At 44.7% G+C, this 25,684-nt stretch overlaps 1 protein-coding gene across 1 annotated transcript in view; it reads right to left on the bottom strand.

Moving 5' to 3' along the window:
- Positions 1-25,684, bottom strand: part of KIAA2012 (KIAA2012 ortholog) — a 126,456-nt gene that overhangs the window by 75,474 nt on the left and 25,298 nt on the right. The window contains 5 exon segments of the mRNA XM_024124719.2: positions 3,146-3,214; positions 14,709-14,819; positions 17,572-17,742; positions 21,419-21,568; positions 25,057-25,225. Coding sequence (XP_023980487.1) covers positions 3,146-3,214; positions 14,709-14,819; positions 17,572-17,742; positions 21,419-21,568; positions 25,057-25,225 — 670 coding nt within the window.

The following is a 25,684-nucleotide window of genomic DNA, read 5'->3' as shown; positions in this document are numbered from 1 at the left end:
GATTGGGATTGACATGTATACACTGATGTATATAAAACTGATGACTAATAACCTGCTGTATAAAAAAACAAATAAAATAAAATTCAAAAATTAAAAAAAAAAAATCCAAGGGCAAAGTGAAGTGTAGAGAGGTGTTGAGTTGTGATCCCCTGGAAGACTGTTGGAAGAATCTCTCTCTCCTATTCTCTCTGTTGTGTGATTGTGTGTGTGTGTGTGTGTGTGTGTGTGTGTGTGTGTGTGTGTTCGTGTGCATGCACTTGTTTGAGGGTCTTCTAAATATCTAAATTTTAAAAAAATAAAAATAAAAAATAAATTGCTCTTTGAACTCAATTCCAGGGGGTAGGTATCTGGTATTTTCAGAGTAGTGTTATATCCATTTTCTTACAAACAAATGGGGAGTGTTAAGCTCAAAGAGATGTAAGAATTTTTTGTTAAGGTCTTTGAGCAAATCAAGGGAACAGATAAGTTTCCTCTATTCTAAGCCCTGAAGCAGGTATTCTTTGCTTATATGGGTAGTCCCATTGCAATGGGGAGTTATTTAACGGATATAGATTTTCAGTTTTGCAAGATGAAAGAGTTCTGGAGACTGGTTACACAACAACATGAATCTACTGAACACTACTGAACCGTACACTTAAAAATTGTTAAGATGGCAAATTTTATGTTATGTGTATTTTACCACAATTAAAAAAAAAATGTTAGGGGATAGGAGGAGATGAGGAATTATGCTCCAGGCAAAGGAAACTGTGTGTTCAAAAGCTTGGAAATGAGAAAGAGATTTGCATTAGCCTAAGGTCGTTTAGTTACTAGGAGTAGAGAAGACAAGGAATAAAAGTTTTCTTTCCCTTTCCTGGATATAAAGCTTGCCATGGGGCAATTCTGAAATAGCTCAAGTTTGTCTTTGTCACTTTACAATTTCCCTTTATGTTCTTTTCTCTGTGTGCCTCTTTTTCCATATAGCTAATATTCTTCTGTTCATACAAGCCCTCCAGGGTACCCCAACAGGCAGGTATGTTTCAACCCTTAAGACTCTACTTACTCCCAAATTATCCACCTCTGTTCCCATCCCATCAGAATTTTTAGTCCCTCAGAGCAGCTGTTCTCAGCTAGGTTGCAAGAGGACAGCCATCTGATTAAATACATTTTTACTGAAGTGTGAATGATTCTTAACTTCTCAGAAGTATCAGCTTTTTAAGAGACTACTTCAGAATTCAAAGTGAATCTATTATTAGTGAGACTTTAATAGGAGAATGAAGTGAAATTGTAATATTTTCGGCCATATTAGGAAGGATATTTTTGGTCTGGAGAGCTACCCTGTAAACAGGCCTATTTGGCTTGATAATCTGTCTTAGGAGTTTGGTTCTTCCAAACTGTTCCTACTGCATTTCAGCTTCTCCCCATATCTCTAAAAGTTGCAAATCATTTTCAGTGTTACCCACAAAAGGGTGTCTGATGCTAAGTAAGGGGAATTGGAGGGAAAAAAGGATGTGCAACAGAAGTCATTTATGAGTATGAGTCATTAAGAAATCAGGAACTTCCTAAACTCTCACGTATTGTCAGATGGAAATGTGCCTGTTTATTTTATTATTTTTAAATTTTATTGAAGTATAGTTGATTTACAATGTTGTGTTAATTTCTGCTGTACAGGAAAGTGATTCAGTTATATATATATATATATATTCTTTTTCATATTCTTTTCCATTATGGTTTATCACAGGATATCGAATATAGCTCTCTGTGCTATACAGTTGGACCTTGTTGTTTATCCATCCTATATATAATAGTTTGCATCCGCTAATCCCAAACTCCCAATCCTCCACCCCCAAACTCGCCGTCCCTTGGCAACCACAGGTCTGTTCTCTGTATCTGTGAGTCTGGGAAACGTCCCTGTTTAGATTGATGTCACCATGCATAGTGGTAAAAATGTAGGTTTCTACGGTTCAAATCCCAGCTTCACCACTTAGTTGTGTGACCTTGGGCTAGTTCCTTAACCTCTCTGAGCCACACTGTCCTAGATGAAAAGTGAGGATAATAATAGAATTTACCTCATATCATTGCAATGAGGATGGAGTGAATCAATGAATATAAAACACTCAGCACAATGTTTGGCATAAAGATAGATAGCAATGATAGTTATCATCTTCATCATCATCGTCATATCCTTCGCTGGTGGGCTCCTATGAAGAGCTGCTCTGGCCCAGTTCCAGCCAACAAGTGAGAATGAACAGAACTGACCCTGAAACTCTTCACACCACGGTCAGGATGTCCACCCAAGGAGAATGATGAGAGGGGTAACGCAGAATCCTGGGCTCCCAAGTATTTCTCTTCTTACAGATTTTGAGATTGGCAAGCATTTGATGGTGCCCTTTCTCCTTCTAGTTTTGCAGCCTCTAGCAAAACCAGTGCCCTCCTCCCAGCCCTGGCTCCAGCCCTTGATCTGTGACCTTGTTTCCTGTTGCTATAGCAGGTCTCTCATGCAGGATTCATCATTGCCTGCCCCAAAATAAGCAGTGAGGAAGACCACACACATTTCTCTATTAATCAAAGACTATTTTTAGGAGTGAGAGAAAGTCTTTACATAATTCATCTTTTACCCCTGGTTTGAAGCAGAAGCAGCAGTGGCAGTGGGTGGAGGATGAGCTACACTCTCAGCTTTTGCTTATTTCTCCATGGGGGAAATGAAATAGCAAAGGAAGCTTGGACGAGGCAGAACTGGCCTCAGTCCTCCATTTAGAATACAAGCCCGAGAGTCTTTTCCAGATAGCTTTCTAGTTTGTGGATGTGCAGTTTGAACTGTACACAACTCTGGGAGGCAATGCCCACTTCATTACAATGTGAGTTATGCACCGTATAATCTGCGAAACCCACAGGACATCTCTGCAAGTTCTCCTTCCGGGGCCAGCTCAGCACAGGCATTTGGGTCGACTTTTCTTCTCTCTCAGACCACAGCACCCAGGGCTGCCCATGAGTAACTCTTGAGGATACTCCATTTCTCAGGCTCTCCAAGAAATGAATCTTCTTTCCTACTTATTAGTATATTTGGGGAGAAATTGTGTGTTTCTGGAGGTCTGGGTATGAAATATATGTATGTGAGTCAAATAACATAGAGGAGAAGTAGAGGTGAGTCTGTTGGGGAGAATCTTACCTTTCAGAAGATGTTGAATACTAGACTCCTCCTTTCCACGGCTGGTATTTGAACTGACAGATTCACAGGCTGAAAAACAACAAGGGTTTTACCTGAGAGTGTGGAAAAGTCTTAAAAAAGAGCTATTTTCCTTACCCCAAGACGGGAAAACAAAGTGGATGGCTTGATGCCTAAGCCTCATAATGAATTAGATAGGTTTGAAAACCCTTAGATGCTATCATGGAGGGAAGGTTGATCTAGGATTTAAAAAACATTGAAGAAAATAATATTTTTATTTATTATAAGATGTTTAAGGGTGAAACCCTGCAGGTACTGTGATGCTTCAGTTCTGAGAGGAGAACTTTTGACAGAGCAAGAGCATGAAGGAGTTAATGCCTGACACCCGCTGTGAGGAGACGTCCAGATTTGAACAGCAGATGTGCTGCGGGACCCCAGTGCGTGCAGCGATGGGGGGGATGACAGACAAGCGTGAGGAGCCCCTGCTTCCAGCTGTAGCGCAAATTCAAGGGTTGGACCAGGGAGACAGGAGGGATTCTAGACCATCTGATTCTAGCCAGAAAGATAGGCTTTTGCACAGCCCTGATGAATTTTTTTTGCAATCTCTTAGAGTCACTTTGGATGAGAATCATTCTCCTAGCTGTCCTTGTCCGTCAAAAGGAACACTAGTTAAAATAATGCTGTTTTAATGGCTGAGGAGAATTAGGATGACAGACCAGAGAAAGGTAGTTAGGGGAGAGGTAACAGATAGCAAGGAGATCAGCTGAGTGAATCTGAAATGGAGGAATGGCTTTTACTGAGAAATTTGGTGTGTGTGTGTGTGTGTGTGTGTGTGTGTGTGTGTGTGTGTGTGTGTGTGTGTCAGAGAGACAGAGATCAAGGAGATAGAAATAGGGAGGAAAAAGGTCAAAAGGAATCAAATATATCTGAAAAAGATTTTGAGATCTGTCTAACTACCCCCCCCAGCTCATTTCCAAATACATGTATGTATGTATGTGTATATATTTATGCTTCATCGTCTCATTACTGATAATACATATACTAGAGACACTGCCAAAAAGGAATGTTTGGTTTTACTGATTTGCTAAAGTGGGGGGCTTGGAGAAGCCTGCTCCTTGGTGCTTTCCCACCTTCGTGTGCACGCACGCAGCCACGTGCACACACGTAACTTAGGCTGAGCAGGGCAACTTGGGATTCTGAGAACCAACACTGGAGAGAGAAAAAGCCATAATTAGTGTTAATTGTTGACCTTACAGTTCAAGAATAGATGCTCTGGAGAATGGGAAACGAGAACAAACATTAATTATTGAGTAGGGACCTTGGAGACAGACACTCTGGATTAAAAAGAGAGAGATAAATTGCATAATGAATGTTAATTTTCCCTCAAAGAATTGAGTGGTTGGTGGTTGGAAGGGAAAACGAGGCTAAAACAATCATGAAAGAGAAAGCTCAATGTGTGTCAGGGTGAGACGGTGCAGGAGGGTTATACAAACACTCTCCATCACTGCTTACTGCTTTGCCTCTTCCTTACTCACAGCTCCCAAGGAATTTGCTATCAGGGTTTTCCTTAGAACTCATATTATTTACCACAGTTGTGGGTAAATACTGCTGTGAAGCTCAGCCACTTCCCCAAGAGCACATAAGCCTGAAAACAGCCACAGTGCATGACAAGCTGAGAGGCGCTCAGCACTGGAATTTATTTTTTATGTGTGTCGGTGGGAGTTTGACTTTAAATAAAAGGAGGTACTGGAATTGAGTGCCACATGGGAGAGGGCTGTGGTCCTGTGTGTACCGCCGTGGGGTGGCTTGGGCTCCAAGGCCTTGATTGTTGTTTTATCTTAATTTTTGTACACAAGACACCCCGAAAGTCATCCTCTTAGCTGAAAGTGAAAACAGAAAAATGGTAGTTTGAGTAGAAAATTGGAGATGAGAATTGTAGCCAATTTTGTAAAGAGACACTACAAACATGTTTGTCACTGGCTGCTCAGAGTGCTGGGTGGGCTCCCCACATCCAGTCGGTGGCCCTGGGGATTATCGCTTTGCCACGTCTCCTGCTTCTGCCCACTGCCTTCCATCCAGGCCCTGGTCAGTTGCTGTCTGGATGATTCTACAGTAGCCTGAGCGCTTGGCCTTTTCTGTTGCCTATTACTGGCACACAGGGTGCATTGCATGACATCCTTCCTCAAGCACCTGTGATTTCTTGTTGCCTAAAAAGCGGCATTTCAGCTCTATCCTGGCACACAAGGCCTTCCCTGGCCTGGTCCTGGTCTGCCTTTCAGCCCCATCTCCCCCCATGAAGCCCCTCCACAGGGCATTCTTACAGGCTACTCATCATCTCCCTCATGGACTCTGCCTTCTCATCTCTTTGCCTTTGTTCATGCTGGTCCCTCAGTTGGTCATGTATTTCTCTCTTCTCTGTTTATCCACTTCTACCAGTTTCTTTCTTTTTTTAATTTATTTTTTACTTTTGGCTGCACCGGGTCTTAGTTGCGACATGTGGGATCTTTTAATTGCAGCATGCGATTTCTTAGTTGCACCATGCATGCGGGATCTAGTTCCCCAACCAGGGATCGAACCCAGGCCCCCTGCAATGCATGTTGCATTGGCAACATGGAGTCTTACCACTGGACCACCAGGGAAGTCCCTCTTTTTTTTTTAATAGAATTTTGTTTATTTAAAAAAAAATTTTTGGCTGTGTCTCGAGGCTTTTGGGATCTTAGTTCCCCAACCAAGGATCGAACCCAGGCCCCAGCAGTGAAAGCACCAAGTCCTAACCACTGGACCACCAGGGAATTCCCTACCAATTTCTTTTTTTGTGTGTGTGGTACGCAGGCCTCTCACTGTTGTGGCCTCTCCCATCGCGGAGCACAGGCTCCGGACGCGCAGGCTCAGCGGCCACGGTTCACAGGCCCAGCCGCTCCGCGGCATGTGGGATCCTCCCGGACCGGGGCACGAACCCGTGTCCCCTGCATCGGCAGGCGGACTCTCAACCACTGCGCCACCAGGGAAGCCCCTACCAATTTCTTTAAAGTCAGTACAAATAGAGATTCCTCTGCAAAAATCCTTCCTCGTCCCCCAGGTTAGAATTCATCGCTCCTTCCTTGGAGGCCCCTGCCTCAATCGTGTTGTTGAGACCTCTGTTACAGCACTCATCTCATTCTGTCTTGCAGAAGAGTCAGTTGCTTGTGAATTTTTTCTCACAGGGGCTGTGAGGTTCTTGGGGGCAGCAGCCACAGGGCCTGGTGTTGAGCCCTGGGAAGTAGGAAGAAAAGAGCACAGTCTCTTGGATAGACGGGACTGGGAATGAATAAGCTCAGCTGCTCACCAGGTGTGATCAATGTGCACAAGGGGGTTAACCTCCTTGTGTTTCAGTTTCCTCACCTGTGGTATGTGAATGAAAATACTCCCTTCAAAGGATTATTGGATGATAGAATGAGATGATATATGTGCCTGAGCATGTTTGCTCTTGATATCAACATCCTTCTCTTTCCCTTGAACATGGTAGGCGTTCTGTCCATTTGATCAAAAGAGTCGGACACAATATTATGGGTCTTCTCTCTTTTAGGTCCAATGATATTTATATTGGAATTTTACATAATACTTTATGATATACTGCAAGTATGATCTGGTTTGGTTGTCACAAAGCAATGCAATCTAGAATGGCAGGTATTATTATAGATGCATTTTTTTTTTTGGAGCTTTTTTCTTTTTATTGTGTTTTCAAGGGCGAAATACATCATCTGTTTACAAAATAGCTCTTGAAAAATACGAGTACAGATACTATAAAACAAAGCAAAGTCTAGTCACGAGACACTATGTACATCATGCAAAAGCAACAGTCTGATCTCCAGGTTATGAAAACTAGAATTAAAATGTCACTACACAGCAAAGGTCCAAGTTCCCAGCTTGGCAAAACTTGGGTGCAGTTACATGAAACGTATAATAAACTGAATTCTTTTTCCCCAATGTGTAAACAAAATGACAAGACTAAATCTGTGCCTGGCAATTTGAGTCTAACTCTGAAGCTACACAGAACACACAGACACCTTGTAGACTTCACCTGTTAGTCTGACCATCTTTTCTTCTTAGGTGGTAGGAGGAAGGGCAAGGTGACTGCAGAGCAAAGATGTGGGAAGTAGAAATACTGTACACTAGACATTACGAAGTATGGTGAAAAGAAAGCCTGAATTAATGCATAGCCTAAGGGGGAAAAGACTACACTCCAACTTTGGAAAATTAATTTAGAAGGATAGGGGAAGAGTTTAAGTAGTTGCAGTTTAACATGAAAAATGCACGTGTGATAGAATGGAGCACAATGGAGGATTCAAAAACATGCTCATCAGAAACATCTGTTAGGTTTGCTTTGTCCAGATTAAGAAAGAATATATAGTTGCATTATATGCTGTAACAAAGAGACTCAGAAAGATAAACATGTATTTCTGTTTCAGGTAAGAGTCTAGAGGGAGATGGGTAGCCCAGGGTAGCTCTGCTCCCTGAAGTTATCTGGGCACTGTGCTTCCTTCTTTCTTATGGCTTCATCATCCCCTACAGTATTGCCCTCTTCCACCTGGTTGAAGCTACTTCACCACTACAACCAAGTCCAAGGGGAAAAGAGAGGAGGAAGGCAATGGTTTCCTTTTTTTAAAATTAAAAAAAAAATTTTTTGGCTGCGTTGGGTCTTCGTTGCTGTGCGCGGGCTTTCTCTAGTTGTGGCGAGCGGGGGATACTCTTTGGTGTGGTGCGTGGGCTTCTCCTTGCAGTGGCTTCTCTTGTTGTGGAGCCTGGCACGCAGGCTTAGTAGCTGTGGCATGTGGGATCTTCGCTGGCTTACTTGCTCCACGGCATGTGGGGTCTTCCCGGACCAGGGATTGAACCTGTGTCCCCTGCATTGGCAGGCGGATTCTTATCCACTGTGCCACCAAGGAAGTCCCCAGTGATTTCCTTTTAAGGAAATGACCTGGAAGTCGCACAAGTTACTTCTGTTCACATTTCATCAGCCACATCAGTTATATGACCATACCTGGCTGCAAGGAAGGCTGGGAAATATAATTTCTAGCCAAGTAGCCATGTGTTCAACTAAACTTCAGGGTAGGGGATTCTGTTAATAACAGGAGTAATGGAAAAATGGATATTGGGGAACAAGTAAGTCTTTGCTACTGACAGTTTCTATCAATATTTATGGTCAACGTTCTGGGAGTACCTATGATGTTCTCTGGGATATTGAGAAGTAGAGGAGGGGGACCTATCCATAGGAGATCTTGGAGGAGGATGAAGAAAAAGAGTAAAAAATATAGAGGAAGTAAGGGAATGCCTGTTGAGAGACCCAGGTAGTAAGAATTACTGCTGACCTAAGATAGTAGCAATCAATGTGGGCTGAAGTGGTCAGGTGAGATGGTACAATGAAGGTGGGACTGCAGCTAGTCCTTGAAGCCTAGAAACCTGGACAAGAGGGCCTAGAAGCAGTAAGTTCTAGTGAGAAGAGCTTTGGCCTAAGTAGGTGCAGGAAGATCTGGGTTTGAGCCTTAGATTTGCCGCATAGGAGCTGTGTGACTTTGAGCAAGTCACTGTACCTCTCTGGGCCTCAGTTTCCTTATCCATAAAATGAGAGTTTTCAAATTGTGGTCTCATAGTTCTAGTGACTCTGCATAGACCCCCACAGCCAGGAATCATTTCAGGAGGGAAAGAATTAGCTGGGCTCTGAAGAATTGTTGGGGGACACAGTCAGACCATCCCTACTTTAACCAGGCAGCTCTGCTTTTATCCATTTTATCTATAGGTGCCCTCAGAAAATCTGTTTGATAAAATGCTTCCCCTGCTTAAGTGCGGATGAAGGTGATGCCTACATTCCATCTCAACTCTAAGGTTCTCCGAAACAGAAAAAATGCGAGGGAGGTAGAATTTACAGCTTTACAGGCTCTGTAAGAAACAATATAAGTACATATGCAAAAAATAAAGAGGAATTAAATATTCTTCAACACTTCATATTGACTTTTTTCTTAAAAAAAAGAATTTTCAGCAGATTCAAAGAGAACTATTATTTTTGACATTTTTCTTCTTTGGAAGGCATAAAGTGGCGATAATATCACATTTTCAGCCAAATACGAGGGAGGGGAGTCTTTGTACTTATAGGAATCATGAGAGGTTTCTGTCAAAGGAAAGAAGACTCCCCAGTGGTTTTTAGTGGCTCTCTGCTGGTGGCCATCAGAACACCTTCCAGTGTGGGCTGCTGATGCGGTGCTGGGTTCACTGCGCTGAGGGAAAGAAACCCGCTTCCCTCTGAAGTCCTGACAGACACAGCTATCACTGCCCTGTGGTCCATGTGACAGACCCAAATTAGCCCCATGCCGAGCCTCATGGGAATCCCCCATAACTTCTGCAAGGGGAGGAGAGTATATGGGTCGGGACTCAGTGGAGAACAGAAACCACCAAGGTATTTTCAGAAGAAATGGAGCTACTATAGAGAACTTGGTGCTTACAAAGTTGCTGCAGCAACTGCCTCTTGACAGTCTTCACGAGCTCGCTTGCCAGTGTAAGTAGCCAAAGTGCCTCTGCCTCACTTCTGCCCTTCAAATCTCCTGCAAGTGCATTTATTTGGCAGAACGGCATCTGCGACCCGCCCCCGAACTGCAAAGGTTATCTGGGAAATGTGGTTTTTAGCCTTCCAGCCTTTGCAGTACAGGAGGGCACTGGAAGGAAATGCTGGGTACCAAGCGACCATTTCCAGCCATGTTTTTCTTTATTTCAACATCTGAGAACTGGTAAATCCACCACCATGATTGCTTATGGATTTTTTTTTTTTTTTTTTTTGCGGTACGCGGGCCTCTCACTATTGTGGCCTCTCCAGTTGCGGAGCACAGGCTCTGGACGCGCAGGCTCAGCGGCCATGGCTCACGGGCCCAGCCGCTCCGCGGCATGTGGGATCTTCCCGGACCGGGGCACGAACCCGCGTCCCCTGCATCGGCAGGAGGACTGTCAACCACTGCGCCACCAGGGAAGCTCTGCTTATGGATTATTAACAAATACTGATTGGGCAAAAGGGCCTTATTGCCAGCCAGGCTTCCTCCTACCTTCCTCTACTTCTTTTTACCTGGAGATGGAGGGATTGTGGACTCAGTGATTCAGAACTGATGTTTGGAAAATGAAAGCAAGAACAGTCATGAATTATTGAATGACTGAGATCCTGCTTCAGGACTTAAGACAACAGAACTGCTCTATGGAGAGAGTCTCCTTGGGAAAGGGGGTTATTTAGTAACATATAGCATTACAGCTGGAAAGAACCTTAGAAATAATGTTTAGTATTTTCCAAAGTGTGTTCCAAAGACTAGTTAGATGCACATGATGCTTTACTAAAAACAAGAAAGAATTCAGCGGTCAAATAAGTTTGGGAAACCTTGCATATCCTCATCTTGAGGAGCCATAATCCATATTAACACAGTAGAGGCTCTTGCAGTAAGGAATCTGCTTCGCTTTAGCCTACTGGTTTCCAACTTATTTGGCCTCAGAACTTTTATTTTTTTTATTTTTTAACAGAATGCCTGGTAACCTTCTGAGGACTTGGAGTGCTGTGGGATATACACTGGGAGGATTGGATCTAATCCCAGTTCCTCTTTCTCCTTATGGAGAAGCTGAGCTCCAAAGCAGTACCTTTATTTGCCAATGATCACAGAAATCAGGGTGGTAGAGCTGAGAATAAATCCTAAGACTTTGGATATTTAGTCCAGAGTTCTTTCTTCTTCCTCATGCTGTCTCATCTAATGGACTTCTTCACTTTTTTTAAAAATTAATTTATTTTATTTTATTTATTTTAGTTTTGGCTGCGTTGGGTCTTCGTTGCTGCATGCGGGCTTTCTCTAGTTGCGGCGAGCAGGGGCTACTCTTCGTTGCGATGCACATGCTTCTCATCGCGGTGGCTTCTCTTGTTGGGAGCACGGGCTCTAGGCGCGTGGGCTTCAGTAGTTGTGGCACACGGGCTCAGTAGTTGTGGCTCGCAGGCTCTAGAGCGCAGGCTCAGTAGTTGTGGCTCACGGGCTTAGTTGCTCCACGGCATGTGGGATCTTCCCTGACCAGGACTCGAACCCCTGTCCCCTGCATTGGCAGGCGGATTCTTAATCACTGCGCCACCAGGGAAGCCCCGGACTTCTTCACTTTTAAATCTCCAGGCATCTTCACTAAAGCAACAGCTGCTAAGAGAAAGGCTGCTCAAGGAAAATCATACTTTGTCAAATATCCCACCAACATGGAAGGATCCTTTTACCCATGAGTCCCCACAACCAACATTATCACAAATGACAAATGGGGAGAACACAGAGGAAAGTCAACCACTTAGCATATGTTTGCCCCCAAATAATCAGTGTTTTGAGACCAGCTGGGATATTCTTGGACCCTTCATTTTTCTGTTTGCCAAATTGTAGACCATCAGGAAATGACACCAGTATATTATCTATTATGAAAACAAATTACGCCCAAATCTAGTGACTTAAAGCAATAAACCTTTACTATATCTCACATAGTTTCTATGGGAATCTGGGAGGGGCTTAGGCCTGTGATTCCGGTGCAGTCTCTTGTGAGGCTGCAGTCACAATGCCAATCAGGGATGCAGTCATCTGGAGATTTCCCTGGGGCTGGACCATCTCAGAAGTCACACACTATCACTTCTGTCATATTCTATATTTATCAGAAGTGAGCCACTATGTCCAGCGCACAATCAAGGGGAGGAGAATTGGGCTCCCCCTTTTGAAAGAACAAGTGTCAAGAATTTGTAGACATATTTTAAAACCACCATACCAAGAAAGAGTTGCAAGAGAGAAGGATGCTAATTAAATGACCAAAAAACAAGGCAAGTTTTGGGGGTAAAAATCCTTTTAGGACAAGAGCAGGTGTCAACTGGAAACTCTGAAAGAGATGAAGAATTTAAATTTGCATGGGACCTGGAGTCCCAAACCGAACCACTGGCACAGACATTCTTGAACTTCTTGCAATAAAGAACTTCTGAATAAAAGAACTTCTGAAAGAAAACTTCTATTGCTGCCACTGTGACTAGGAGAATAGATGAAGGATTTGAATCAAGGATAAGCAACTCCAATGTTCCAATGTTTTGACTTGTATCCTTCCAAGTTAAATTTTCCTTTCTTAAGCCTATGAATTTTCTAAGTGTTGCAATATCCCAACATGACCAAGAGGGTCGAATTCCAGCTCACGTCTTCACATCTTTTTTTTTTTTCTTCTGAAGGTTTATACTCATTCTTCTGTGCTATCTGAAAGCAAGATATCATGATCTAATTGCTTAAGAATTTATTTCCAAGTAGATGTTGGCAGAGTCTGAAAGTCTCAGAATGATCAGACAGATCATATTTCCGCTTTAACCCAAGATTTTTTAAAATTAAAAAACAACAACTATGATTTTCCCCCCCCCGACTTTCCTTTATGGCACCTGGGGTATTCTGTCCACGCATTTCTTGGACATATGATAAAGATAAGAGGTTCTCTAGGACTCTTCTAATATATTTGGGAGCTAAACAACAAACAGATGCATATAAATACAGTAATCACAAAAGTGGGATTGAGAGAGAGAAATGGGTGAAAGCTACATCATAGCAGTTCAGTGAGATGAAGTGGATTTATTGAGCAAAATATCCCAGAAAAGAGGAACCTTCCCTTGGAACTTAAAATGATTCTAAATATTTGAGGGCAACTTGGGCAAAGGCTGGGAGATAAGAGAAGGAAGACTGAATGTTTGGGCCATCAGACAGATGAGAAAAGGGTGGGCCTGAATATAGTGGGACATGAGACTGGAAGAGTAGGTGGGGATGGTGATCAAGATGCATTTGAACAAACAGCTGCAAAGAATTTGGTGTGGGTGGAGCAAATCCTTTGCAGGAGTTGAAAATGTTTTTCAGTATCCTGCTTCCCAAAGCAAAACAAAACAGGGCTTTCCCATTAACAGAGACTCTTAGAAAGCTGGGCCTGTTCTATGGGCTCTTGTAGGGAGATGTGGGTTAAGGTTCTGCCTGCCTCCCAGGGCCCTATGCAATCACCGTCGAGGCTGGAGCTCCACCAGCTGTATATGGAGGACAGGCTAGAGAGAGGCCATTGACTGACTGACTGATTGACGGATGATTCATTTGTTCATTTATTCAACAAGCTCACAGTGAATGCCTTTAGGTTTGAGAGGCAAGTAGGATTAAGTACATTGTTCATGGGACTAAGACAAGATGGCAGGCAAGTCTCGATTTATTCGGCATAAATTTCATTTCTCTCTTTCTTTCTTTTGTGTGGAAATTATTGAAAGATTTTCAATGAACATATATTGTGATCCTGCTATGTTTGCGTCAGGGACTGTGCTAAGTGCTGAGGATGCCGAAATGACCGAATACTGACGAGATGACAACAAACTTAAACATGGAACTTAAATATTTCCTTTTCTGCTTCTGGCTTTTGCTTTGCCCAAAGGGGAGCTATTTCTCTTGGAAGAGAGTGGACAAATGTGCAGCAGGTGAACAGAATCGTGTTTGCATTCCAGCTGTTGTACCAGCTGTATCACAGTGACAATGGCCTCCACCTGTCTCACTCCTGCTTCCTCCAGTTCAGAACCAAGTTATTTTTATACTCATATCATGGGACAGCCCAAGTGGTGATGGAAGTTCTTTAATGCTGGATTTGGAACCGAATGCATTCTGGTTTCTGGAAATCCGTGTACTAAGTGGCTACTTTCACAGCAACAGACACAACACATAAAATGCAGCGATACTCAATAGCTGATGGTGGTGGAGTCGATCCCCTTGTTTCGAATGAGAGGAGGAACCTTGGACACAAGGAAGGGTTGACGCAAAGTCATCTGACAACATAGAGGACAAGCCAGGGCTACTCAGATCTCCTGGCTCTGATTCCATGCTCTTTTGGTTGAGGCAGTCATGACATCACCCACCAAATGAGTGCAGATTTTAATCTTTCTCATTAAGAGGCCTGCTGGCTGTACGACTCATGCATACACATCATGATGGTTCCTGGGTGGTTGACACTCATCACCCTCTGACTTCATTTTTTTTTTTCCCTTTGTAAGATGGTTATTGCCCAGAGCCAGCATCCCTTTTCCAAAAAGTGAACATGCCAGAAGGGTTTTTGGAAACTGCCTTGATATCTGTCAGGAGCCAGATGAGTCACAGCAATGAACCAATGCACATAACAAGGATACCTGATTGGATTACCAATTAGCCACCTCCACCTCTGGAGGGTGGTTGGAAAGAAGAGAAAAGGCAGTGTTTAGTTTGGGCAAATACCAAGAGGGCTTTATCATCCTCATCAAGGCATCAGCACGGCACATGAGGCCTCCTCCAAGCCATTCCATGGGAACGTCTCTCTCCAGATGCTCCAGCAAGAGCAAACTTGTTATGCAGACATTGGGTTATCGTGTCTGAGCTACAGAAGCATCCCTGTGTTCAGCGAGAGGGGAGAAACTGGTTGACTTGCGTCTGTTTTTAATGATGTCTCTGCTGCTGGGGAGTTTTGGAAGCTGCAGGTAAAATCTTCCCCCAAGAAAGCGAGGCTGACCTGGGATGTATCATCTTACCTTCACCCGACAGAAGTTCCTCGGTTTGGGTAGGCCTTGTGAGGGACAGGAAGATGTTTCCTCCATTTGGACCAAGCAAGAAGCGTCCCAGTGTGGGGTCTCTGGATTTTTCTTGAAAATAAGCACAAGCATGGGCAGTGTTAGCACCAGTGCAGGGGAGGGAGGCTAAACCTGGACCGTGCTCCCTGAATCCCCAGTGGGCAGATGCCGGTGTGCTCAGGTGCTTGCCAGGGTGCAGGGCCAGCCCCACTCCTGGGATTTGGCAGAGCAGGGCCAGCGTTCACGCCCCATCATCTGGAGTCAGTGTGGGATGAACAGGGCGGGGCTGCCATAGCCTACGTTGTGCCTTCTGTGAAGGTCTAGAAAAGGGGGAATCCTCTGGTTTCAGGCAGCCCTCCAGGGACAAAGTGAGCCTGGAGGGGGCACCTTGTGTGAAGGAAAGGGAGCCCCATCCTCCAAGTGTGTGCAGCCCAGCTCCTGGGCACAGGGCTCGGTGGTTCCAGCCTCTGCTTCCTGCTCTGTCACATGCCTTTGTGCAGTACTCAGCGGCACAGCTGTGCCCTGTGGATCAAATGCTGGGACTGCTTAGTGACTCCAAGGGGCTCAGGCCAAGGAGGCGAAGGAAGCTCTATTTCTCTCAGTTGCTTAGAAAGATTGAGGGTGTTTCTATAACTTTACCTTCCCCATTTCCAAGGCAAAAGGGTCAGGAGTAGAGCTGGCAATCAGCCACAGTGGACGCTTACAAGTGTGTAAACACACATATACACAGAGGCATCACACACACACGGAAGCACACTCACACATGCTTACACCAAGGTGTGCACTCACAGTACATATATACACACTCACGAGGCACACACACGTATGCAGGTGTGCCTGCAAGGACACACATGTATCACACATGAACAAGGACACACAGCAACACATGTGTACTTGTTTGCAGGCAGGCCTGCATGCCTGCATAATCACACATACATACATGAGCACACAAGTATACGCATGTACTCCCATAGCTATATAAGCACACACAAACCCTAAGACACACATGTGCCCCCATACACACATTCATTTACACACACTCAGCCTACACACTTGAGGCTTCAGGCTGCACTTGTCATAGTCACAGCCCCGGCATTCATTCTAATCAGGTTCTCCTTTTGTAAGGGTGTCTAATTCGGGGTGTGTGTGTGTGTGTGTGTGTATGTGTGTGTGAGTGTGTTTGGTGTGATTTGTTCTGGGCAATGCAACCTCCTAGGAATACCCTTGGTGGTGACGCTACTGTACCTAAAGTTCAGTTCATTAGCTCAAAATTAAGAGAGCATCATTGCCATGCAAATATAAAAGGGAGGAGGTTGTAAGAGAAAGGTTCCATTTGGAAATAGTTTGTAAGTTTCTTTGATGAGAGAGAGAGAGAGAATTTGACTTTGACCATTCCAGCCTTAAACAGAGGAGCTGCAAGCACATAATGGAATTATTGATCCATGTACTGAATTTATGCTTACAAGGCTTCAAATATAAATAAATGCTTGGGTCGAGGCAGGGGGAGTGCGAGCGAGCAGGATTTGAATAGTGAGGCATCTGTCTCTGAGCGAGCCTGGGAGGGGACGAGAGCTGTGGAATCTGTTGTCTTCTTGGTAGCTCTCAGTTGCCACATTCCTCTCGAGTGTGAGCTTCTCTAGGCCCTGAGTGTGATTCTGCTGTTAACAGAGATACTTTGTTCACATTGTCTGGCACCCAAACACACACCATCTCCTTCATCTGGTGCTCAATCAGAGAAAGCTGCCCATCCTCCGATGAGGGAGGAACAGCTGATTGGGCTGCACTTCCTTTTAATTATTTTTTATTCATTTATTTTTGGCTGCGTTGGGTCTCCCTTGCTGTGCGCGGGCTTTCTCTAGTTGCAGAGAGCTGGGGCTACTCTTCATTGCGATGTGCTGGCTTCTCATTGCGGTGGCTTCTCTTGTTGCGGAGCAGGGGCTCTAGGCACGCGGGCTTCAGTGGTTGTGGCTCGGGGGCTCTAGAGCAGAGGCTCAGTAGCTGTGACGCACGGGCTTAGTTGCTCCGCGGCATGTGGGATCTTCCCGGACCAGGGCTCGAACCCGCGTCCCCTGCATTGGCAGGCGGATTCTTAACCACTGCGCCAGCAGGGAAGCCCCTGGGCTGCACTTTCTAGAAAATGGTTTGTTGGTCTCCAGCATGGCCCCTCCCTAAGGGATTTTCAGGGGTAATTTGGACCCTAAGCAACTTTCGCTTTATGTGCTGCATTTAGATCAAGGCCCCCATAGAAGCTGTTATTGCACTGTCTTAGTTTCCTCCTGGACTGTTGGCTCTTAAGGATAAGAACTCTGAGTGGGGCTCAGTCATAGAGGATGTGGCCCTGCCTGCCTCATCCTTCAGTAGAAAATCCAGAGTCCTTTTCTCTCTGTGCACAGGCCTCAGGCTCTGCCCTGGGCCGGAGGGTGACTCCTCCCCGGGGACTCTTCCTGTTGGCAGGGTCCCCAGGCTCCCTTGCCCCGTGCAGGGTTATGGCTCGGTGTTGAGGATGCCTGGTAAACCCAGTAGCGAGTCCACCTGATGAGTGCAGGGAGCTGTGTCATCACATGCTGCTGCCAGGAGCAAGGAAAGCACAGAACGGCTTGGCAGTGCATGTTGGTGCAGAAAACCCTTAAAACAGGTACTGACTCTTGAGGAGTATGCATGGTGACCGTTAATCCCACTGACAGCATTGGAAACACTGCTGATTTCCGTTTTTCAATGGGGAGGCTTTCAGACAGCTTATGTGTGGCCCTGGAAGATGATTAAAATGAGCCCAGAGCCACAGACAAGCCAAGAGGGTGCATCCATGCACCCCGGGAGTGATTACCTTGTGCTTCTGCTGGGAGTGCCCCGCCGGCCCGTCTCACATGTAGGGGGCCCATGGGGCTGCTGTGGCCTGGTGTCCTGGGGCTGTCCAGGCCCCTCTGGCTCTCCCGACTTTTTCTTCCTTCCGTCAGGGACAGTGGTGGGGTGCCATCCTGGGGTGGACCATCATCCTCTTCAAAAGCAAAAGGAGAAAAAGGATGAGTGAGAATTTGGATCAGCAAGAAGGAGAAGGAACCTCTTTTCTTTTTTTTTTTTTTTTGTGGTACGCGGGCCTCTCACTGTTGTGGCCTCTCCCGTTGCGGAGCACAGGCTCCGGACGCGCAGGCTCAGCGGCCATGACTCACGGGCCCAGCCGCTCCGCGGCATGTGGGATCTTCCCGGACCAGGGCACGAACCCGTGTACGCTGCATCGGCAGGCGGACTCTCAACCACTGCACCACCAGGGAAGCCTAGGAACCTCTTTTCTAATTCTGTTGATGGCTCCTAGTGTCTAGGATCACTTATTCCCCTCATTCTCAAGTTTGTCTCTCTTTTCCAGCCCTGCTAAGGAGCAGAAGCCAGGTGTCTCCCACAGCCAAGGTGCGATTACTCTTGGCTAAAATAGCAGCCCTCCTGTTGGGGAGCCTCCAAGAACTGGGGGGAACTGAGCAGTGGTTGTTGTTATCCTCATCCTATTGATGGGCTCCTGAGATAGGAGAAAGACTAGGGAGGCTGCAAGGTCCTTCCCTAACGGGGGGAGACCTCAGCATTAAAGCTCATGGGACTATTGGCTACAGAGTTCCAACCACAAAGCAATTTTTCTAAGCAGAACCAGTGATCTCATGGCTCCTCCAGGTCATAAAGTACAAAGTATCCCCTTCTAGATGGTAGTTAGAGGGTAACAGGATGGATGATAAACTCCATAAAGCACGTCTTGGCCTCCATCTCTGTTCTTTCTCTCACTCTTTCCCAGAACTGGCTCTGCTCTAGGGGCTGCTCTAGGGACGGCAAAACCCAGTAATCTAAAAGTGATTGGGACCTTGTCTTAATCTCAGAGAGAGTGGTCTTTATTTCATGTTCAACACACTCTTGGTGTTTGTGTTTAAAGGCTGGCTTCACACACAGTTTCCAAGTATCACAGGCTACTTATTTACAAAGGTAAGAGGTGTCTTTACAATGGAGAAAGACATCTCTTTAACCAAATAATGAAATTTAACATCACTTATAATGGAACAACTTATAACAAATGGCATTAATATACAGGGATATTTTGTGTCCCTTGATGTAATGCACCGAGAAGCACACGTCACCAACATGCCATTCTTGCCAAAAATGTTTGATCTGAATCTAATCTTGAGGAAACAAACCTAAATTGAGGATAATTCTGTAAAGCAACTAGCCTAAACTCTTCAAAAATGTCAGTGTCATGCAAAATGAGACTGGGGAAGTGTTCTAGATGAAAAGATTCTAAAGAGATGTGACAATTAAATACAATGTATGATTCTGAGTGGAATCCTGGATTGATTGGGGAAAAAAAAACAACTGTAAGGAATATTACTGGTGTAATTAGAGAAATTTGAATGTGGACTATATAGTAGAAAATAGTATCACATCAATGTTAATTTTCTTGAATGTGATAATTGTACTGTGGTTACAAGGAGAATATCCTTGCTCTTGGGAGATACGTGCTGATAAGGGATGAAATGTACAAAGTCTGCAGTTTAGTCTCGGATGGTTCAGCAATAAAATAAAATATGTATGTGTGTATGTGCGTATAAAAAATATGGCTTCATTTTTATGATATGAGAAGTGAAACAATCCAGGGCTAAGCACGTAAATGGGTCTGTGCAACCTCTGGGGCAATGAGAGTCCCACTTACTAGTTCTAAACACCCTTGCTCCAGGGACCCCTGTGTGAGAAAGATTGCCATGAAAATCTTGCCTCTTTAGACCTTTTTTTTTTTTTTTTTTTTAATGCATCTACTACCCAGTTGAGTCACACACTGAACTAACATACTGAACTAACCAAGGTACCAGGGACTTCTTAGCCCAGCTTCCTCCTGGCAGGGTAGCAGAGGATGGACAAGCTCTAGATACTGGGTCCCCAGTGGACATGGCAGCTCAAAACAAGTGGAGGGCAGTGTGAGGTGAGCAGCACTGAAGATGAAATTCCCTGGTGTTGCCCATCCCTCCTGGTGGCTCAGGCTGTGCCCCTGACATTGTGGTGCACAGAGGCAAAGCTGCTTTCTTACCTGTCTGCACACAGAGTGACCCTTGCCATATGAGGATTAAAAAAAAAAAACAAAAACTATTTATTATTTATTTGGTTGCATTGGGTCTTAGTTGCAGCACGCGGGATCGTCATTGCGGCAAGGGCTTCTCTCTAGTTGTGGCACGTGGGCTTTAGAGCGCGCAGGCTTAGTTGCCCTGCGGCATGTGGGATCTTAGTCCCCTGACCAGGGATCTAACCCGCGTCCCCTGCATTGGAAGGCGGATTCTTAACCAATGGACCACCAGGGAAGTCCTCATATGTGGATTTTTTAAAAACACTTGGAAGTCTTTAGGATAATTAACTCTCACTTAAGAGATATGGTAAACAAGACCCTGCCTCAATAATCAAAGGATCTTCTCAAAATGGAAATGTCTCAAGAACATCCTGACCTGGGTTCTTTTTTTTTTTTTTTTTTATTCTGAGAGGCAGTGCAGTATAATGAATAAGAGCACAGATTCTGGCACTGGAAGGCCTCAGCTCCAAGCCCTGCGAGGCCACTTATAATTGTGTGACCTCAAACAAATCACTCATCTCCCAGGGCTTCAGATTTCTGATCTGTGAAATGAGGGTAGGACTGTTGTGAGAAGTGAATGAGATAAGATGTGTGAAAACCTGAGGCCAGTGCCTGTCACTGAGGAAGAAGTCCTTAAATATGAATGTTCATCCGTCTACTTCTTCTGATTACCACCACTCAGAGATCACCTAGCATTTGTGATACTGTCATCTTGCCCTTGGGGAAGGAGCTTCAGTTTTGTGAAAATGTAGAACTTTCTAAATATGGCCCACTGTTTCCAACCTATCAACACATAAAAATATACACTTTGATGCACTCATATGTATAATTTCAGATGTCCACATGATGTTTTGAAAAATTGGAGTGATGCCTTTTGTTGATATTATGAACTTCTCATGAATAGTCCCAAATAGATTAGAAATGAAATTCCATTGGTTAAAAACATGGGAGAAACTATAGAGCGTGCAGCAAATATGTAGTAAGTTTGGTGCTGTTTTACATCTGCAACCAGGAAATATTAGTAGGGGGTTTGATTTAGTGAGTAAGTAACTTGTGAGCTAGACAGGAAGTTGGTTTCACTGCAGCACTTTGGTTAAGGCAGCTGCTGCCTGAGCAGAAGCCATCTTCAAGTGGCCGGGGAGGAGTGGCCTCCCTTCTAGACTCTTTTTAAAAAAAAATTTTATTTATTTATTTATTTATTTTTGGCTGCGTTGGGTCTTCGTTGCTGAGCGCGGGCTTTCTCTAGTTGCGGTGAGTTGTGGTGTGTGGGCTTCACATTGCAGTGGCTTCTCTTGCTGCGGAGCACGGGCTCTAGGAGCGCAGGCTCCACAGTTGTGGCTCGCGGGCTGTACAGCACAGGCTCAGTAGTTGTGGTGCACAGGCCTAGTTGCTCCGCGGCATGCGGGATCTTCCTAGATCAGGGCTCGAACTCGTGTCCCCTGCATTGGCAGGCGGATTCTTAACCACTGCTTCACCAGGGAAGTCCCTCTAGCCTCCTTTTTATGGCTGAGGACCCTGATGTGTCTTGCCTTGCTCTCCTTTGGAGTGAGATCCCTGTGGGATGCTGGAGGGAAGGAATAGCTACCTTGAGGCGAGAGTGTGTCCCTCCCTGTGTCTACTGGGAGATGTACTGTTAATTCCCTTGGCCTTTTCAGGGGCACCTGCTTCAGGGGAGGCCTCCATAAAGGTCTGGACTCTTCTTCTGTTTCTGATGCTGACTCAGGGTGTGGAGCACCTAGGAGACAAAGAGAAAACCAAGTTGTAGTAGACATCTGTGGTTTTTGCCAGCTGTCTCTTCTTTTTGGGGACCCATCTTTCTCTCACTCAGACCATGTGGTTTGGGTGGTCCGTTCCCTGACTCCAGGGATGGGCAAGTGACTGAAGCCTGGCTAACGAGAGCACCTCATTGCTTTAGCCACGGTGACTGGGTCTGGGGTGGGCACATAGCCCAAGCCTGGCCAATCACAGGCAATTTTGGTACTTTTTGCAAGAGCTTTTAAGAGGCATATCCTTTCTTTTTTAAAATAAATTTTTTTATTCATTTATTTATTTTTGGCTGCATTGGGTCTTTGTTGCTGAGCACAGGCTTTCTCTAGTTGCAGCGAGTGGGGGCTACTTTCCTTGCGGTGTGTGGGCTTCTTATTGCCGTGGCTTCTCTTGTTGTGAAGCACGGGCTCTAGGTGCGGGGGCTTCAGTAGTTGTGGTGTGTGGGCTCAGTAGCTGTGGCTAGCGGGCTCTAGAGTGCAGGCTCAGTAGTTGTGGCACACGGGCTTGGTTGCTCCACAACATGTGGGATCTTCCCGGACCAGGATTCGAACCTGTGTCCCCTGCACTGGCAGGCGGATTCTTAACCACTGAGCCACCAGGGAAGTCCAAGAGGCATATCCTTTCTACCGGGGTTAACAAGTTGTCATGGAATTGCAGGAGGCCATCTTTACCACCACATGGGGACAACGTGATTGAGAGGAAAGGCTAACAGAGCTGAGAGACTCAGACAAATAGTGCCCAGAGGACATTTTCTGAGGCCTGGATCCAGCTGAGCCTGGAGTTGGCTGGTCCTTGCACTATCCAATTACATGAGTGAATACATTTCTTTTTTTGCTTACGAGAGTTTGAGTTAGGCTTCTAACACTTGTTACTGAAGGAGTCCTCACTGACATACAAAAGAAGGAAGAACTCAATGGATTCACTTTCTTTATATTTTATTCCTATTTTTCATTTGTCAGTGTGTTGGCAAGCTCAATGGATCTAATAGGTTTAAGAATCTGGTCCATGATGGCCTGGTGACCTTCCTTCCAGGGTCATCATGGGAGATAATCAGGATTTAACCAAATCCTGCAAATAGTCCTGTCTTTGTGTATATTAAGCAAAGAAGGAAGAACTCAATGGATTCACTTTCTTTATATTTTATTCCTATTTTTCATTTGTCAGTGTGTTGGCAAGCTCAATGGATCTAATAGGTTTAAGAATCTGGTCCATGATGGCCTGGTGACCTTCCTTCCAGGGTCATCATGGGAGATAATCAGGATTTAACCAAATCCTGCAAATAGTCCTGTCTTTGTGTATATTAAGCATGTTTTTTTTTTAATTGGAGTATAGTTGATTTACAATGTTGTGTTAGTTTCAGGTGTACAGCAAAGTGAATCAGTAAGCATATCTTTTTATTCTAGTGTTTTGACATCTTGGACCTTACTCACCCTGGGGAGGCTGTCCCTCCCAGGGCTAGCCAGTTCCTAGAGACAGTAAAGGACCACCTGCAAGTGCACATTTCATATGGAAACCAACCAATCTAGAGCCCCTCCTCCCTCTCCCCAGCCATGACCTCCTTTACACTTCCAGGCCACTATCCCCCTGCCTTAATGACCCCAGGGCCAGGTACCAGACAACCAGGGACAGCCCTGATGCACAGAGCCTGCCCAAACTTTTCAAACTGGCCAATCCCAAACCGGCTTGGCCTGCTTGCCCTGCCTCGCCCATTCCTTCCTGCCAAAAATGCAATAAAGACGCTTGCCCATCCCCCACGCCCCCCCCTCCCAACGCCTCGCCAGCTCTTCTGCTTCCTAGCTGACCCTGGTTCTTCTCCATGTGGCCTCGAGGGGCATAGCATGCCCTCTCCTCTTGCGAACTGTGAGTAAGACTATCTTTTCACTGGCAGTTGTCTCCTGATCTCTATTGGCCTCATCATACCTGAATAATAAGAAAAACCTACATTTAAAAATACTGTAATACTATGTGTTTTTTTTAAGGAGCTAAGTAATTTTTTTTTGCAAGTTAAAATCTATGGAGTGAAATGTGCAGATCTTAAGTGTACAGTTCAATGAGTTTTGACAAATGTATATATCCATGCAACCAACCAAGATTTAGAACATTTTCATCACTTCAGAAATTTCCCTTATGACCCCTTCCATTGACTGGTCTTCTAAGATTAACAGACATTCTTCTTCATAGTGAGAATTCCAAACAGCCGTAGAGCAAAAACTGAGAAATCAGTGGCCGTTTTTGCTGAAGTTTCTAGAAAGCTCAGAACTAGGACTTCTGCAAAATTGGAGTCAGCTGTTTAGAGAGTTGCCTTTTGCCTCAGCTTGCCCAGAAAAGTCCCAGGGGCAAGAATGTGGAATGGCTTGGGAAGGTAAGAAAGAATTTCTCCTTGTGCAGGGCGCAGGGTGAGCTGAGCGGTCACTCAGAAGCCTCTTTCAAAAAGCCTTTCTAAGTCCCAGTTGGAATTGCTCTCTCCCTTACCTGTATTCTCTTAGCACTTTGCTTAGAAGCTCAAAATCTCTTCCCTGACAAGGATTGTAGAAATCATCTAATGTTACATAATAATGGTACCTAATTCAAAATCAGTAAAATGGAACAGACTCACAGACATAGAGAGCAGACTTGCGGTTGCCAAGGGGGAGGGCAGTGGGGAAAGGAAGGACTGGGAGTTTGGAATTAGCAGGTGTAAACTATGATATATAGGATGGATAAACAACAAGATCCTACTATACAGCACAGGGAACTATAGTCAATATCCTGTGATAAACCATAATGGAAAAGAATATGAAAAAGAATGTATATATATGTATAACTGAATCACTTTGCTGTACAGTAGAAATTAACACAACAATGTAAATCAACTATACCTCAATAAAATATATTACAAAAAATCAGGAAAATGGCTCTTCAGACAAACTTTTATCTTCCTTTTATAAAGCAAAGGTCCAACGATCTAAATATCCTCTTTATCTTGGCTGCCAGGTAACTCATCTAAATCCAGTGCTTACCAAAAGCAATGAGTTCATCCCAGATGTCTGATAACATCTATTTCTCTACTCTTTTTAACCAGGTGTTTTATTTTTTCAATTTCAATTTTAGTTGTCCTTTTTAATATATTGCATTTATTTGTTGTAAGCTGCCTGAAAATTCTTGCACCTTTATAACATCTGCGGTGTATTGGACTTAATTTATGTGTATGGCTGACTTCCATTTTCTTCCACAGTTTAGCAAAATGCTCTGCTTGATGAGGACTCAATAAATATTTTAAAAATTGAGTTGAGTATGACCAGAAGAGAACTACTTGTAGACTTATCCTTTTTCTTTCTTTAAAAAAAAATTCTCTCAAGGGGGTGACCCTGAAGAGTGTCAGCCACGATTTAGGAGAGGGCTGTGTTAGTGGGACCCACACCCCAATCCTTCCTGGCCTGCCGGGTTCCCTCAGGAGACCCAGTCACAGGGACATACCTCTTCTTCGTGACTTTCCTTTTGGTGGGTGTTGGGTATGGAAATGAATCTCCACGGGGAAGATGAAGAGCTCTGCTGGGGGCTTATTGGCTTCAAGTTGACTCCTCAGGGGGTCCAGGACTCTGGGTGATTCCTCTGAGATAGGAGGTGATTTCACAGCCTTTGGTGCCTGGAGAAAATGTAAAAACAAACACACCCCCATCTGGCAGGTATCTAAATCCAGCTGCCTGCAAGGGATAAATGACATTGTATCTTATTGAATCTCCAGCATCAGAAGCTTCTGAGTGTAATGTCGCTTCTGTACCCAGGGCTGGGAGATAAAGCTGACAGACCTGGAAACCGGTCAACTCACTAGAGTAGGGCTGCTTTGCTTCATGGGAACTTGGTTATGCACCCGTTAACCCAGCCTCTGATTGCTCTGAGAAGTATAAATGTGGTAAATTCAAGAGCCTTTGTGAGGAAATACAGTCTTTCTCTTGCAGTCGGGAAACTGAGCCAGATTAAAATGATAGAGCTGAGATTTCCATGTCCGGAGAAGGAGAAATCTTGCCTTGTGTCGTTAAGAGAAAAAAGTATGGCTCAGATTGTGGACTGTGCAAACCTGTAGGTAAGAAAGGGCAGAAAATAG

The sequence above is a fragment of the Physeter macrocephalus genome, chromosome 2 (assembly GCF_002837175.3).
Source record: "Physeter macrocephalus isolate SW-GA chromosome 2, ASM283717v5, whole genome shotgun sequence".
In the NCBI taxonomy this organism is placed as follows: Eukaryota; Metazoa; Chordata; class Mammalia; order Artiodactyla; family Physeteridae; genus Physeter; species Physeter macrocephalus.
This window is presented reverse-complemented; position numbering and strand designations above follow the sequence as displayed.